The sequence below is a fragment of the Rattus rattus genome, chromosome 13 (genome assembly GCF_011064425.1).
Source record: "Rattus rattus isolate New Zealand chromosome 13, Rrattus_CSIRO_v1, whole genome shotgun sequence".
Classification (NCBI taxonomy): Eukaryota; Metazoa; Chordata; class Mammalia; order Rodentia; family Muridae; genus Rattus; species Rattus rattus.
Window position 1 is genome coordinate 53,624,877 of NC_046166.1, and position 17,202 is coordinate 53,642,078.

The window sequence follows — 17,202 nt, forward strand, 5'->3', positions numbered from 1 at the left end:
TTTGATTTTTAACTAATTTCATTTGGGTTTCTAAGCAGAAGTAAATAAAGCTGTTTATCAGTGTCCTCCTGGCGGTTGTAAATGTCATCTAGAAGTAGCATGTAGGTGTCTTTACTTCCACTCTAGCTACTGGCTGCGTCTGGGCTTCATCTTGCTGCACTAAAATTAGACTCACAGAATATAAATCTATTATACATGGTTGTATATTGACCTCACCATGTTACCTTTGTCTTGCTATGATATCACATGTGTTAGATCAGTCAGTTTTTTTTTAAAGGAACAGAACTGATGGAATGAACACATATATATTAAACGGGGACTTACTAGTGTGACTGTACAGGCTGAGGTCTCTTGTCCAGCAATGGCTGTCCTCCAACAAAGGCCAAGAATCCTTTCTTCTTGTAGTTGTCCATTCCAGGAGGCTGTCTGTCTGAGTCAGTCTTCAGTCTGCCTGGGAGTCCTGAAGAAGTTGGTTCTAACACCAGCGAAGGAGTGTCTCAGCAACAAGGTAGACAAACTTGGCAGCTAGAGTGAGGACAAGCAGACAAAAGACAAGCCTCCTTCTTCCATGCCCTTTGAGGGGGGCCGCCATCAGAAAGTGTGACCTAGATTTAGGATGGTCTTCCCACATCCAGTAATCCAGTTGAGAAGATCCCTCGGAGGTGAGCCCAGGGCTTGTGTTTTAGTTGACAGCCAAGACTAGCTGAGCAGGTACATTTAAGTGGTCTGAACACTTGTGTAACACTTGGAAGCGCTGTGTTCATTTTATGAAGGCGCCTCTGTTTGCTTTGCATTTTCCTATGGTCACTTTGGAGATTCCCGCATCAGGCCCAGCGTTAAGAGCAGGAAGCGCTATTGCAGAGGACCCCAGTCTGGTTCCCGGTGCCCTTATCGGTGCCTCACAGACCTCTGTTTTCTGTGACTCCAGTTCCAGGGTGTCTGATTCCCTCTTCTGCCCTCTGCAGGCACCTGCGCTCACGTATGCACCCCTCTCCCTATACGCGCCTAGTTAGAAAACAAAACTCTCAATATTTTTACATCAGGGACAGTGAAACGGCTCAGTAACTATAGGACCTGCCACCAAGCTTGGGGACCTGAGTTCCTTTCCCATTCCAACCTCAGAGGCTCACGGTGAACCGAGAGCTGATCCTGAGTTCGACATGCACGGGGCCACCAAAAAGAGTAAACAAAGCAGTTTAAAAAGAGTTTTACACCATGGGGTTTCAACAGTTTGGTATGACATACCTTTGTGTTCTGAGGTCTGTGCTGGTCCTGCTTGGCAGTCATTGACTGTTTTTTTTTTTAATTTGTGAGTTTAATAGTTTTTGTCAAATTTGAAAATTATCTTCAATTTTTTTTTCTCTTCAGTACTATGCTTTTCTGGGACTCTGATGTATATAAATCAGATTGCTGGATACTATTCCTTTTACGTTTTTTCCTCTTTTTCTTTATGCTTCAGTTTGAGTATTTATTTTGCTATGTCTTTAAGTTAATCACTTATTTTTTTTTTCTGTAGTGTCTGATCTACTGTATTTCCTCCCCTGTGGATTTTTAATTTTCATTGTCTTTTTCTCTCCTTTTTTGTTATTGAAAATAACTTGTTTACACAACGTATTCTGACTATGGTTTCCCTTCCCCCAACTCATCCCAAATCGTCTCCACCTCACCAGAAAAAGAAAGAGACAAAGAAAAAACACAGGAAACACACAGATGCAGACACACACTTGTACACACAGGAATCTCATACATACACAAAATCAGAAACCTGAATATATAAAGGCCTGGTAGGTTAAAAAAAAAAAAGGTTCATTTCGTGTTGCCCATTTACTCTGGGCCTAGGGCCTGCTCTCGGGTGTGGTTTCTATACCCAGTGAGACTGTTGGAGAAACTCGGTTTTCCCTTTCGAGTGGTTATAAATCGAGATACCTTCGGGGCTAGGGGTCGGATGAGCGCTTCGACTTTATCTGGTTTAGACCTGTGCATGCTTCAACAGCCCTGCTGTGTCTAGAAGGTCTTATTGCCTGGATATCTTCCACCCACACTGGCTCTTACAACCTCTCGCCTCCTCTTTTGCAAATTTCCCTGAGCAATGCGGGCAGAGTGTTCCAAGGTCTCTCACTCTCTGCTCACTGTCCAGTCATGGGTCTCTGTTTGTTCCCATCGCCTGCAGGAGGCAGCTTCTCTCCGATGATGGCTGGGCAAGACCCCGAGCTCTGAGCATAAAAACCCTTCCAATTTACTACTCATTGGTATATGCTATCTTTTAAATTCTTGAGTATTTGTCATTTATAATATCTTTTTGTTTGTTTCTGTACTGTTTTGAGCAGGGTCTTAGTACCCTAGGCTGGCCTTGAATTTACCGTGTGGCTGAGGGTGATCTTAGTCCCTGATCCTTTTGCCTACACCTCCAAGTGATCTCTGACTTGTGCCACCAGGCCCAGCTGTGAGCAAAATACAAGCTTCAGTGTTATTTCAGTGCCTTCCTCCCCACCCCCATTGAGTGATTCCCCATCCCGCCCACTGACTATGTTTATGCTTGATTCGTGTGTGGGCTGTTGAGTTTTTTGGTCTGGTGGTGTGGGATTTTACCTTGATATTTATATTGTAGTTCGCTTTCTAAGAAAAGAGTTCTTGTCAGATAGCTTACCTGGAGACGGGTTCTGTATTTGGAGGCTTGCTTTTAGACACGATTAGGTCTGTAATTGCTTTTCCTCCGAAGGTAGTTTAGTTCTATCAGGTGTGGTCCTAATGGAGGCTGCTGATTATTCCTGGAGTTCAGCAAGAACGCCTGCTGTGACTTGAGAACTTACAGTCTCTTACCTTCTGTCTGTGTGGTGCCTGAGAATTGTACAGTTAACAGTGACCCTAACCTTTCCTGGCCTCTCAGGATTCCCAGAGTCACTGTGGACGCTCGTGACTGCCTGCAGTGCCCAGCTTTCTGTTCCCCACCTCAGGGCTGTCCTGTCTCTGTTGTCTGTAAGGCATTCTAGGAGCACCAGGGACAACTGTAAGACTGTCACCTTGTTCCGAGAACAGTAAATTTGGATATGTTTGTACAATTTCTTGTTTATTTTTAGTGGAGGAATAAGTACTTCCTGTAAATTTCATCTTAGCCTGAGGTACTAGTTGATATTCTTTTATGTTCGTAATACATTTTTAATCAAAAATTATGAACTAGGTAGGGAAACAATAGTAAACAAAGCAGCCATATCTTCTTATCTAATTATATCAAATCTTTATTATTTAGTATGTGTGTGTATATGCTCATGTGTGTAGGACAGAGGACAGCTTTCAGAAGTAGGTTCTTTCCTTCTATTATGTGTCCAAAAATAAAGGTAAACAGAGAATAAAAGCTCACTTATACCCTTTTAAATTTACTTTCTTCCAGCCCCCATGGTACTTTAAAATAACATGTCATGAATTTAGAATTTAGTGTTCCTTTATATTGTGTTATTTGCCAATTTAAAAACGATATGGGTTTCCTGAAACTTGTCTTTTTCAGTCAGTCAAGTTTTGAGAAATTTTCTTTTTGATATATGTAGTTCCATTCATCTTTTATATGCTACTGTTTCTGTTTTGGGCATGCTACAGTTTATTTATTCTTTTACTTTATGATAATTTAGTTTATTTCCAGTCCCCCTTCCCTGCAAAAGGAGCAGGGTTGCAGTAAGCACTCTTTTCTTTGTTTTGTTGGTTAGTTTTTTTTGCCCATTTCACATGGGCTAGAGTCATCTGAGGAAAATGCCCCATCAGAATGGTCTATAGGCAAGCATGGGAATACATTTTTTGATTGATGAACGATGTGGGAGGGACCAGCTCACTTTGGGCAGTGTCATCATCCCTTGGGAGTTGGTACTGCCTTGTATAAAAAAGCAAACTGAGCAAGCCAGTTTGCAGTGTTTCTCCACGGCCTCTGCTTCAGCTTCTGCTTCTAGGTACCTGTCCTGAGTTCCTGCCCTGACTTCCCTCCATGACGGACAGTGACATGAGCTTAAACACACCATTCTTCCCAAGTTGCTCTTGGACATGGTGTTTATCACAGCAGTAGATGGCAAACTAAGTCATTAATCGACCGAGCCGTCTCACCTCTTAGAGTTTGAATAGGAGTGGAGCTCAGAGGCTCATACTGAACGGTTAGTCATCCAGGAGTGGAACTCTTTGATAGGATTAGAATAATGGTTCTCAACTCGAGAGTCTCAATGTCTTTGGACATTAAGCGACCCTTTCACAGATACCCTGCATATCAAATATTTACATCATGAGTCATAACAGTAACAGAATTACAGTTAGGAAGTACCAACTTCCTAATAATTTTATGGTCGGGAGTCATCAGGAAGGTTGAGAACCACTAGATTAGAAGAATTAGGAAGAATGGCCTTGTTGGAGGAAGTGTGTCACGTGGGGTGGGCTTTGAGGTTTCAAAAGCCTTTGCTTTTGAACAGACCTTTTGAACAAGAACAGACCTCTTGTTCTCTCTACCTGCTGCTCAGGATATAGCTCCTTAGCTACTACTCCAGGGCCATGCTTTAGACCATGATGATAGGTCTAAACTCTGAACTGTAAGCCAGCCACCAATCAGATGCCTCACTTTATAGGAGTTACCATGGTCACGGTATTACTGTAGCAATACAACAGTGACTAAGGCAGAAGTCCTCTTAATGACTTTAAAATTATTTATTTATTTTGATTTTGATTTTATGTGCAATAGTGTTTGAGGGTGTCAGATTCCCTGGAACTGGAGTTGCAGACATTTGTGACCTGTCGTGTGGTTGCTGGGAATTGAACTCAGGACCTCTGGAAGAGCAGCCAGTGCTCTTAACCACTGAGCCATCTCTCCAGCCCTCTTAATTACTTAAAAGAAAAAAAAATCACCTTTTAATATTTTCTGGCTGCTTGCTAACTGCATGCTGTATGTGTCACAGATATGCTCCCCAGGTTTGTCCTTTCATTTGTGACAATGTCGTTAGTGATGGAAAAGGAAAAATAAAAGGTTCATGCAGTTAATGCGCACCATTTTTCCTTTGGTAGCATGCGTCTGTCTGACGGAGATGTGGTAGGATTTGACATGGAATGGCCACCCATATACAAGCAAGGGAAACAAAGCAGAGTTGCAGTGATCCAGCTGTGCGTGTCTGAGAGCAAATGTTACTTGTTTCACATTTCTTCTATGTCAGGTTGGTATCTCAGCTGTACTTTCATCTGGCCATCAATAATAACATCAACTCTCATGCTGTAAAATTAGGTTCTTTTATTAACAGGCCTTCTTTCGTGATCTTATATTTATTTAAGTATTTATATTTTTACTTGATTTTTTTTTACTATCTTTTTTGTGTTAGAGAATAGAGAACTGAAGTTTAGAGGTGTAAATGTCTAGGAATAATACACTGTCACTGTTCCTAGAGGTGGCACTCAAACTCATTTTTTCCTAGTCAATTTTCACTGTGGACTATGCGTTGGCTAAGGAAAGAGACAGTTAAGGTGAATGGGATTCTAAATTTAAGCTTAACAGAAACAGTTAAACACTTGTCCAGTACGCACAAAAATAGTGAATCCATTACATTTGACAGTGTTACGGAAATAATAATGAAATGTTTCAGTTTTCCCCCAGGGGTTAAAAATGTTACTAGAAAACAAATCGATTAGGAAGGCAGGCGTGGGCATTGAAGGGGACCAGTGGAAACTTCTGCGTGACTTTGATGTCAAGTTGGAGAGTTTTGTGGAGTTGTCAGATGTCGCCAACAGAAAGGTAAAAGTAAAATAGGCATTATTTTAATAAACACGCTAACCTGTGTTCCACGGAATGTGCATCTTTTCATCTAAATGTTAGTTTCTCTTTCTTTTATAAAGTAACGGAAGCTATGTGTTGATTTTGGTGCCAATACAGAAGTTCAAAGTAAGATAATAAAAACCCTCCAGTTGTGAATTGCCGTCTCAGTGTCCAGTTGCCTGAACCAGCACCCTTCCGTCTTTCCTGCCAACCTTCTTATTCGTGTATTGCACATTTGAATGTTAATTGTATTCTTAGGGGTTTATTCCAATAGCCTGTCTTCTGAAAAGAGGACCACAGGGCAGCTCTTGGTAGAGCACTGAGTGTCTTTTGGCTTTAACATCCCACCTAGGTTTCCATTTCGTTATTAATGAAATAATTCCATTCTTATATTCAGCCAAGCGTTCATTTGGCTGTGAAGTTCAAAACTTTCTAACCTATCCAGCTGCTTTCTAGGAACATACCTTTAAAGTTTAAGTATCGTGATGCCCACATTATGGAACCTTGGAGTTAAGTTCCTACTGCCGACTACGAATGAGGTCTCCGTGATGGGAAGCTTGTTTCCTTGGTGGCCCCTGGGGACATCTGACAATGATGGCGAGTGTTTGCTCTGTTCCCCTTTCACTCCTTCCAGCTCAAGTGCGCGGAGACCTGGAGCCTCAATGGTCTGGTTAAACATGTCTTAGGAAAACAGCTTTTGAAAGACAAGTCCATCCGCTGTAGCAATTGGAGTGATTTCCCCCTCTCTGAGGACCAGAAACTGTATGCAGCCACTGATGCTTACGTACGTATTTGAAGACCTTCAGTATGACATTATTTTCATTTCTGGTACTAAATCACTTTAGTAAAAACTTACTGGGGTTGGGTCCTTAGCCAAAATATCTTATTTCAGTTTGTCATTAAAGATTGCTTGGGAATACATCAAGTGAAACTCTCCATGTTAATTAGAACGAGCCAATGAACAGGTTGTTTAGCAGTAGTTATTTTCGCCATCACGAAGTTAGAGTGACGTCCAATTCCTGTAAAAGAATGTGACTTTCTGAAAGCACGAAAGGCTTAAGCTTAACAGGCACAAATAGTCTGATGACGTATTTTGTATATAAGCAACTCAACATGAGAAAAGTCATAGGCTTTCTCTATTTAAACCAGCCTATGCCCTACATTTATATTTAAAATGTGGAAATTTAGATAAATTGCCTCCAAGTATAGTTGCTGCTGTTCTTAGATGTATTTTCATATTTATAACCTATACATACTGGCATCTAGGCTTGTCTTTATATACAGTACTTTTGTCTATGTATGCTTTAACAGAAGAAATAGATCTTTTGTAAATTTCTTTGCCCTAGATCATACTTATTGATCATATAAAAATATAAATATTATTTATTTTTTCATCTTATATTTATTTTTAAGAGATAGATACTCTAATTTGTAACCAGAAAAACAAAGAAAAAGCAACAGATACTTTTTCCAGGAAAACAGCTAGCTGAGTTGAGGCTTGCCACAGTTCCTTTGGCTTTCTTTTCTTCCTTGCTCACTTTCTTGCCGCTTATTCTGGTCTTGAACCGTTCATGTAGCTGAGGCTGGCTTTGATGTCCTGATCCTCTTGCCCCTGTCTCCTTAGTATGGAGAATACAGGCTGCCGTGTCCATAGTCTTGATAGTTTGTGTGACTTGATTGATTCTGTTAAAAAATACCCAGCTCGCACCGTTGTTCCTACACTGACCAACATTCTCAGTTGATTTAATGAAATCTCAAGAATTGGATAGGATCCTTCATCGAAACAGATGATTCTTACTAGATGGTAGTTATTAGATTTTTGTTTACAGATCGTGTCACTTGGATACCTACTTACAATTCTGAAAATTCATAAGTGAAAGTTTAAAGCTGTATTTTACAGCCAAGGCAGATTTTGTTTTCCAGTTGTAATAGTGCTTACCCGAAGACCTGGGTCTTTGTATAATGACATAGTTTCACTTCATTTTGGGTGTTTTGGAAATCATTTTTGTAGATTTTGCTAGAGAGTTGGCATATAAATTTATTTTGGTCATCTTTACAGTGCACTTTGATTTTCTTCTGTCTTTTTGTAGGCTGGTCTCATCATCTATCAAAAATTAGAAAATATGGGTGATACCGTGCAAGTGTTTGCTCTAAATAAAGGTATGTTATGGCCTAAAATAAAAGATGAAATGTGAAACTGCCGTTTGTGAGACTCGTTTCAAAATGTCAAAGTATTGTGGATCTTTGCAAAGTATCGTGGTACTTCCTAAATGTCTGAGCAGTGTTGCCACAAAGGTGAAATTCCTCAGGATTGGGATTGGCGTTGTAGATATTTCCCTCGTGGGAAGGCAGGGCTTCCATAGCTCGTTTTGTAGTCTCGCTGCCCTTCAGATGCATGAAGCGGCCTTGTTATTGTCCTTGATAACATCGGTGAGCAGCCAGCTTCCTCTCGGCTGGAACATACACATCCTTTTCTACAAATGTTTAAGATGGCCTCACCCCGACCTTTAATGTATATCCAGCACTCTGCGGTGTCCTGTTTTTCTGCGTAAGGTCGCTGTTTCCTCCTCTCAGCCTTGCCCTTGTCAGATGCTTTGATTGTGGGTAGAGTAGCCAGTAGGCAGATGTACATTAGCTTTGGTGCTGAAGAGACCAGCGGGACCGTAGCCATCTGACCTGTAATACGTCTCTTTCCGCATGCTTGTGATGTGGATGATAGATAAATATAATTTCATGGATTAATTGTGACCAATAAAGGGACAGATGCTCAAAGCTTCCATTGATGGCCAGAGAGAATTGTTAAATAGATTGATCAGTCCTACTACACGATCTGAAAGGCTTTGAAATCGGGAAGCTTTTTGGTGATAACACAATTTACATAACCATTAGTATATTTCATTGAAAATATTTCCTGGAAGAACTAATGCTTGAGATGAAGCCTGAAATAGGAGCAGGCATTTGCTAGCCAGAGCCAAAGGCAAAAAGGAGAGACGGGTACACAGGGAAGCTCTCGGTAACTTGTGCAGTGCAGTAAACTGTGGACTGTGACAGTGGAGGGGAGGAGAAGCAGAAAAATGAAAGAGGGCAGCCTACGCCACAGAGCTTGCACGTAGCCTTCCGGAGAACAAACTGAAGCTATTATTGACGGCTCTAAATGTGGAAGGGCAATGCGCTGTGCTCAAAAGAAACTAACAAAACAAGCTGTAGAGATACACACACACACACACACACACACACACACACACACACACACACACACACACACACACACACACACACACACACACACACAGAGGAGCCACAGAGAAAAAAAATTGTAGGATTTTAGAATAACAAAAGAATGGTGGGAAAGCCTTTTCGGGGGTTATGTCCGTAAGCCAAGAAAGAAGAAAAGGTAACTTGAATTGGTTACTTGTGTCAGGGGTAGCTTCGTCCTCCATTTAATGGAGAAGTAGAGGCAACAGAATCTGACGTAAGGACAGGCACGTGTCAAGGATCTTCCTGGGTTTTGACTGCATGATGGATTAAAACCCAGGGTAAAGAAGAGCAGGTTTTAGGGGTGATTTTTTTTCCCCCAAGACTGGATTTTTCTGTGTAGCCTACAATGAGGCTGTCCTAGGCCTCATTGTATAGACCAGGCTGGCCTCGAACTCAGAGATCTGCTTGCCTCTGCCTCCCGAGTGCTGGAATTAAAGGTGTGCACCACTATCACCCAGCTAGAAGTGAAGTCTTATATTTGTTTTTAGACATGAGAGGAGAGAAACATCTCAGATAGCAAGAGGGTTATGGCCTAGATATGAAATGCTAGGACTGAGAGTCCTAGGAAACACCTGGTGTGTAGTCCTTGTGTGGAGAAGGGGACGCTGCAGGAGTCGCCCCGGGTATGGAGGGAAATGAGAAAGTACTGTACAACTCGAGTACCAGTGTGCAGAAAGCCAAGGGAAGCTTGGATTTGAAGGAGGATGTTATCAACTGTTTTGAATTCTGCTGAGATTTTGGCGAAGTGTAGGCCTGTAGGTAATCATTAGATTTAGCACAATAGCCACTATCATTTGTAACCTTCTACACCAGTGTCCCAACCTCCCTAATGCTGTGATCCTTTAATGAAGTTCCTCATGTTGTGGTGATACCAACCATGACATTTCCATTGCTACTTCATGGCTGTAATTTTGCCACTATTATGAATTGTAATATAAACATCTGATATGTGACTCCTGCGAAAGAGCCATTTTTCTGTGCTATACTTGGTGTTCTGGTGTGCAAAAGAGTGTTGCAAACTGAAGGTGTGCTTTTAGAACAAACAGAGGCTTTGGTAGTATAAAAATATTATAGGCACAGCAAGAATCGAGTAGTGTGATGAGGTGGGTAGAAACCATAATAAAATTATATCAATCAAATTAATCATATTACTTCAAATAATGACGATGTAAGGAATATGATTTTAAGTGTATAGAAACTCGATTTTTAGAAACTCGATTTTTAGAAACTCGATTTAGAAAGGGAGTGCTCATAAAACACAGGTTTGTCTAGTGTTTATTATATATTAGTTTTCATATGTATTGATTTCATTTGACAAGCAAGGGAATAAGCTATCTGGCTGTCGGAAGGAACTGCTGCAAATGCTTAGAGCCAAGAACGTACAAAGCCCCTGAGGTAACTGCTTTCCTTGTGTAAGAGGCAGTTAATATAACCAAAGAGAAATGAGTATGAGGAAGAGTTGTAGGAACCAAGGCTGGAAAGAGGCTTCAGGCCAGTCAGTTAGGACATGATCTGTTCCACGTCAGACTTGATGTTTTAATCCTCGAGACTAACAACCACCGCTACAGTGACGGCCAACATGAAACCCTTAGTTTAGCGGGTGTGGGGCTGTAGAATAAAGTGATCCAGATTTTGTCTTAAAATGAGCTTCTCACATCTGTAACAGGGCCAGCAAGTTAGAGAGTCAGGAGGCTAGTTTCATTCTCCAGAAATAGAAGATAATTGTACTAGGCTAGTAGAGATAGTGAGAAATGTAAATGCAGTAGGTATTCTGAAGGTATATACTGTGATGGATTCTAGGTGAATTCTTTATAAAGGGTGAGGGAAAGACTCTGCTAGGATAACCAAGGTATTTTAGTTGAATCACCTAATGACTGGCAGGGTCAGAGTATAAGATGATATGAAGAATATGTTTTGGTGGGAAAAGTTCAAATTGCAGCGTGGACCGAAAAACTGTAGGCGGCTTTTTATATCCACGAACATCTCTGTATTAATTATTCCTGTTTCCCTGTTACTGTGATACAATACTGTGACCAAAGAGGTCTTTAAGGAAAGGAGTTTCTTCTGGCTCACTGTTTCAGGATCAGTCTTCAGTGACGCTGTGAGAGCATGGCAGAAAGCTGCTGGCGTGGCAGTGGGAGCAGGAAACTGTTAGCTCACATCTCAAAGCCAAGCGAGCAAACAGGAAGTAGGGTGAAGCTGGGTATTCTCAAAGCCATCCCCAGTGGCATGCTTCCTCGGGAAGGTCGCACTGCCTAAACCTCTCCAAACGGAGCCACTAACTGGGCATCCAGTGTTCAAATGCCCGAGTCTGTGGGAAATATTTCTCACTTAACCACCACAGCACTATGGGAAATGGGATTCCAGCGCTCACAGCGGAAGTCGGTGTTAGAGATGTAGATTGTCCTGTCTGTGGTCAGACTGGATGGGATAAAATTCGGAGTGAATGAATGGAAGAACAGAGGCGGCCTCAGCTTCAAGCTCACACTGGCATTAGAAAGCCAGAATAGAGGGCGGAGACAGGGCATCAGTGAATGTGGAGGGGGCGAAGAAAATGTTTTAAATAGGAAGGAGTCGTCAGCCCCTTAAACCTCCGAGGATTTGTATGATGCGCGGATCTTGGATTAACAATTAGTGTTGATAATGTGGTAGTCTTCCCAGAGGAAGCCCTGCTGCTGAGGGGGAAAAGCTGAGTCGGAGTTAGGAGAAAATAGGAGCAGAGCATCTGAGGACGATCAGCAGGCATTGGGAACTTAAAAGACAAAAGCAGAAGTATAAAATTGTCATCTTAAAATAAGCGGGATCTGTGTCTTGAGTTTAAAGTCAAATTGGTCATCATTTTTTTTTTCCCAAGTGTGTCCAGCCACTTAGACATCGATTAGAGAGTGTTAGTAGGTGCGGGAGAGGGCGGAGTCAACAGGTTTCCTTCTGAAGCATAAACTCACTGAGCTGGGGAAAGCCGGCTGGCAGTAATGGTGGGATGGCTGTATTTATGGTGGAAATGTTTGTAGTGGAAGGTTTGGGGCAGGGTGGAGATTTTATTGTGCGTCTTTAAGGTTAAGGGTCCGGATCATGGGAATGAGTAGCTCAGGTTAGATGAGGAAGAGATTGTTGGAACGAAGAGTTATCCTTGGGCAAGGTTTCCAAACAGTGTTAAGTTTGAACTCACGTGGATTGGCACTTACTGATCTCTGAGTCAGAAACTGTGTCTGTGAATTTAGAGTCTCATGTTTGTTCTCTTGTCTAGGTCAGTAATATTTGGATTGTATAATGTATAAATTTGGAATTTACTCTAAATTTCAAATAGCAAAAATTTGAGAAGGACATTATGACAAGGAAGTTGAGAGGAAAGTGGTTTAGAGATTTAAGAAGAGAGTAGATGAAAATCTGGATCCTAATACTATATATGATGTGGTTAAATAAAATCACGGTGTTCTAATTTGAATATTAATATAGATTTCTTTCTTTCTTTTATTTAACAGAGGAAAACCTACCTATGGAGATGAAGAAACAGTTGAATTCAATCTCCGAAGAAATGAGGGACCTTGCCAATCATTTTCCTGTCACTTGCAGAAATTTGGAAACTCTACAGAGGTTAAATATTGTGCTTTTAAAAATATGTTTTTATTTGTGTGTGTGTGTGTGTGTGTGTGTGTGTGTGTGTGTGTGTTTGGAGGAGATTTGTGGTAGGTTGATTGAGAGCGTTTTAAAGAACCCCAGACTACCAGCCAGCCCAAGGATGGCACCGCCCACAGTGGTCTGAGCCCTCCCCTAAATCACTAACTAAGAAAATGCTCCACAGGCTTGCTGACACCCAGTCTTAGGAAGGCATTTTCTAAATCAAGCTTTCTTCTTCTCAGATGATTGTAACTTGTATCAAATTAGCATAAAAGTGGCCAGCACAACAGACTCCTTGTTACCTTGTTATACAAACGTACCATCCTTTAACCAGAACCTTTCTTTTCTTGTTCATCTCCAATATTATACATTAATAAAGCTGTCACATATACAGCATTTTACAACTTAAAAGTCCCATAGTATCTTAAAATTCAAAAAACTCCCAAGTCAATCTCTCTCTCTCTGTCCCTCTCTCTAGATTTAAAGTCTCTCAACTATTAGCTCCTGTAAAATTAAAAAAATAACTCTAACTTTTAAGAGGGAAGAACCAGTGCAGTCACCATCTTAAAGCAAAACCAAACTCCCAGCAGTGTGAATAGTGCGATGCCCAGTCTGGGATCCAGTGTGAATAGTGCTATGTCCAGTCTTGGATCCAGTGTGAATAGTGCGATGCCCAGTCTGGGATCCAGTGTGAATAGTGCTATGTCCAGTCTGGGATCCAGTGTGAATAGTGTGATGCCCAGTCTGGGATCCAGTGTGAATAGTGTGATGCCCAGTCTGGGATCCAGCGTGAATAGTGCGATGTCCAGTCTGGGATCCGATGTCCAGTCTGGGATCCAGTGTGAATAGTGTGATGTCCAGTCTGGGATCCACTCTTGATCTTCTGGGCTCCTCCAGTGGGCTTGGGTCACTTCTCCCACCCCACCCTCTAGAGGACACAGAGCTTGTCTTCTAGGCTCTGGCTGGATCCCTCCTGTTGCTGCTGTTCTTGATGGTCATCTAATGATACATCTCCGAAATGCTGGGATTTTCTCCTGCAACTGGGTTGCACTTTCACCCATTGTGTCTTCTGGGTTCTCTTCACTGTGCCGAGCCTCAACTTTTCTCCATGAGCTCTTTAATCCTGGGCCTTTAACTGCTGCTGAAGCCGCACCTTCACCAGAGACCTTTCCTGGACTCTCACAGTGCCAAGACATGATCCCTTCATGTATTAAAACCAGTCCCGTATGTGTGACTTGTCTACTACTCAAGTTATGCTACCAGAGTGAAATACAGCTTTGGAATACACCTTGGCCACCTCTGGAATACAGTTTCTGTATGCTGACTCTGAGGCAATGTTTCCTAGATTTCCCATCAATGATGCTGGTCTTTTCTGAATTACCACTAATTCCTCAGCTCCAGATGACAGGCATCAATTGGCCCAGTGATTCAGAGTTTTATTTCATTGGTTCTAGTCCCATGGTAACCACAGCTGCTTTTTCAGCTCCCGCTGACCAGAACCACTAGATTCTCAACTCAAAATAGCAAATAGCCCTATAGAGTCTTTGAGGGACTCTCATCCTTCCTTCTGGAGCTTTACAAGCCAGGACTCCATTGTCTGCATTACTTTCAACATTTTTATCTTCAAGCTGCACTGAATAGCTCATCAAGCTTTGAACACTCAATGGCTTTTCTAGTCCAAAGTTCCAAAGTCCTTCCCGAAACAGAATGTTCATGTCTGTCAAGTAATACCCCACTCCTGGTACCAATTTCAATCACTATTATGTTCTTTTCTTAAACACAGATTTCTGATTTTTACAGAATACCTGCTTGGTATACATTACATATACCTAATGCTTTACTTTATAACAGCAAGCTAAGTAGGCTTTATTAGCATCAAGAACTCACAACAGAGTAGTTTGAGGTTTATTTAGAAGGGAACAGTTGTTTTTGTTTCAGAGGACCCTGATAGGATTGATGTTATTTAGTATTGTTTAGTCATTGACTTTACATGCAGTGTGTTGTGGCATTGCTGCAGTGAACATAACATTCTGCTGGGTGCTAACTGATGATCATGATAGGAATCTTAAGGAAGGAAATGGGCATGCTACCATGTATATCCTCACAGGCCAGCCTTTAGTGTTAGAGTAAGTGGTTATGCCTTACTCTGATGTGAGTGTATGATAAATAAGACATTATAACATGGTCACTATTGCTATAGCAACACATTTATTTCACAATTAAATTGAATCATAACTGCTCCTACCACATTATTTATACACAGTTGTTATGTATAAGCAGTATGTATATGAATATAATCATATACTGTGTATATAGCAAAATTTTCAAAATTGCCAGGTACCATGGTACATACCTGTAACCTCTGCACTCAGGAGGCTGAGGCAGGAGATCCCAAGTTCAAGGCCAGCCTGACTAATAAAAAGCTTTATAAAATTTTATTGTTTTAAAATAAGTCTAATACACACATCAGAGAGTACTCAGAGATATACACAGTAGCATGCACATTTCCTTCCTTAGGATTCCTATCATGCTCATTAGTTAGCAGCAGATTTTGAATTTGATTAACAATTTTTTTATCTATTCTTTTATCTTTTTTAACAGTCCAGATTTTATCCCCCTCCCAGCCCATTCTCTAACTGTTCCACATCCATCATCTCTTTCTCCCCATCCCAATCTCCAAGAGGTTGTCCCCATTCCCCACCCCCACCTTACCAGACCTCTAAACTCCCTGGGGCCTCTAATCTCTTGAGGGTTAAGTGTGTCTTCTCTGACTGAACCCAGACCCGGCAGTCCTCTGCTGTCTATGTGTTGGGGGTCTCATCTCAGCTGGTATATGCTGTCTGGTTGGTGATCCAGTGTCTGAGAGATCTCAGGGGTCCCGGTTAATTGAGACTGCTGGTCCTCCTACAGGTCACCCTCCTCAGCTTCCTCCAGCTTTTCCCTAATTCAACCACATGTGGCATAATACCTTTCCCAGTATGAATGCTAACTGTCAGGATGAAGCTGAACCATCCCATCAGTTCTAGTTTGATTTTTCTGTGTCTTGTAATAATGAGTTCGCAGTGTAGGAACAATCCATGGAACAACTTAGACGTTGATGGTTTTTCTCATGGAAGAGCAGAGTTTGATCTGAACCATTAAAATAAAAATTAACTGGAGCTACTGGAGCATTTCTGATTTTCTAAATCATTGATTTAAATACTGAGAAGTTAGAATACATAGCCCAAAGCACTTATTACATAATAACATATGTGTCTTTGTTTATCACACTCTTTTGGCTTTCTCTAAGTTCTTTACTTAAGTAGTTTTTCTTTCCTTAGACTGAGGATTGAGTTTGAGGCCTCGTGCCCTCCAGGCAAGCATCACAGAGTTGTCATTAACTGTAGTCCAGCCGTTTGGAGTTCTGCATAGTTTCTTATTTGCACTGCGCTCGGAATGTGTTATCTACAGTTTCTAAGTTTAGTTTCTTTAAAGTGGAGTGATAATTCAGTATACTTCAACTCATGTGAATACAAAGTCCTAAGAATTTTTATTTTTTTTCTTATGAGCTATTGGAGTTATTTGACTATAGGTTATAATTTTTGTTTAAAATTATTATATAATATATTATTATGTTTTCCCTATCCCCCACCCCTTTTCAGATACTTACTAACCACCTTCCTACCTACCAGACTTCAGGTTTGAGCCCCTATCCACAATGAACAATCAAAGAAAAAGCAATACAGACAAAAAAAACCAATAAGGAAAAATGGATACCCAAACAAAATGAAATAAAGCCTACAGAAAAAGCAAGGAGTTCATTTTGTGTTGGTTATCTGCTCCTGAGCTTGGCGCCTGCCCTGGAATGTAGTTAATATACCCAGTGACACATAATTAGGGAAAACTGGTTTGTTTGTTTTTTTATTCCCAGCTTTTGCAAAGAGTTTTTGGTTAGGGGTACTGGGATTTTGTCTGGACTGAACATTTGGCATTCTTGTGCAAGCTTCCACAGTCTCTGGAGTCAATATGTATGTTAGGCTTGTGCAGGAAGACAGTGTTTCAGTGTCCTTTTCTTGTAGAATTTAGACCATGATAATTGAGAGTCACCAATGAAATTTGTCATTATTGTTTTTGGTTTGGTTTGGTTTTTGATTCTGTTATTTTGTGGTTAAAGTGTGGCTTTCTTTCTCCTCTTCTCTGGGATCATTCCTTCTGTTTTCTTGGGTGTGGTTAACTTCTTCAGACTGAAGTTTTCTTTCAAATACCTTCAGTAGTTTTGCATTGGTAGATTGAAATGTTTGAAGTTGGTTTAATCATAGAATGTTTTTTTCTCCTCCATCTGTTGTGATGGATAGTTTTGCTGTGTACAGTAGTCTGGATGGGAATTTGTGATCTTTTGGAGTTTGAAGAATATTCACTCAGGTCTTTTATGGGTTTCAAAATCTCCACTGAAAAGCTAGATGCTATTTTAATGGGCCAGCCTTTGTATGTTCTTTGGACTTTAAACCCTGTAGCCTTTAATATCCTTTCTTTCTTCTGTATGTGTAGTATTTTGATTATATTGGAGGGAAGGATTATTG

General features: G+C 41.0%; 1 protein-coding gene across 1 annotated transcript in view; it reads left to right on the forward strand.

Annotated features, from left to right (window-relative positions):
• The window catches only part of Wrn (WRN RecQ like helicase), a 135,206-nt gene that overhangs the window by 31,715 nt on the left and 86,289 nt on the right, over positions 1 to 17,202 (forward strand). The window contains exons 4-8 of the mRNA XM_032918546.1: positions 5,029 to 5,174; positions 5,598 to 5,746; positions 6,402 to 6,551; positions 7,858 to 7,927; positions 12,505 to 12,619. Of these exons, the coding sequence (XP_032774437.1) occupies positions 5,029 to 5,174; positions 5,598 to 5,746; positions 6,402 to 6,551; positions 7,858 to 7,927; positions 12,505 to 12,619 (630 nt within the window). The remainder of the gene's footprint in view (positions 1 to 5,028; positions 5,175 to 5,597; positions 5,747 to 6,401; positions 6,552 to 7,857; positions 7,928 to 12,504; positions 12,620 to 17,202) is intronic.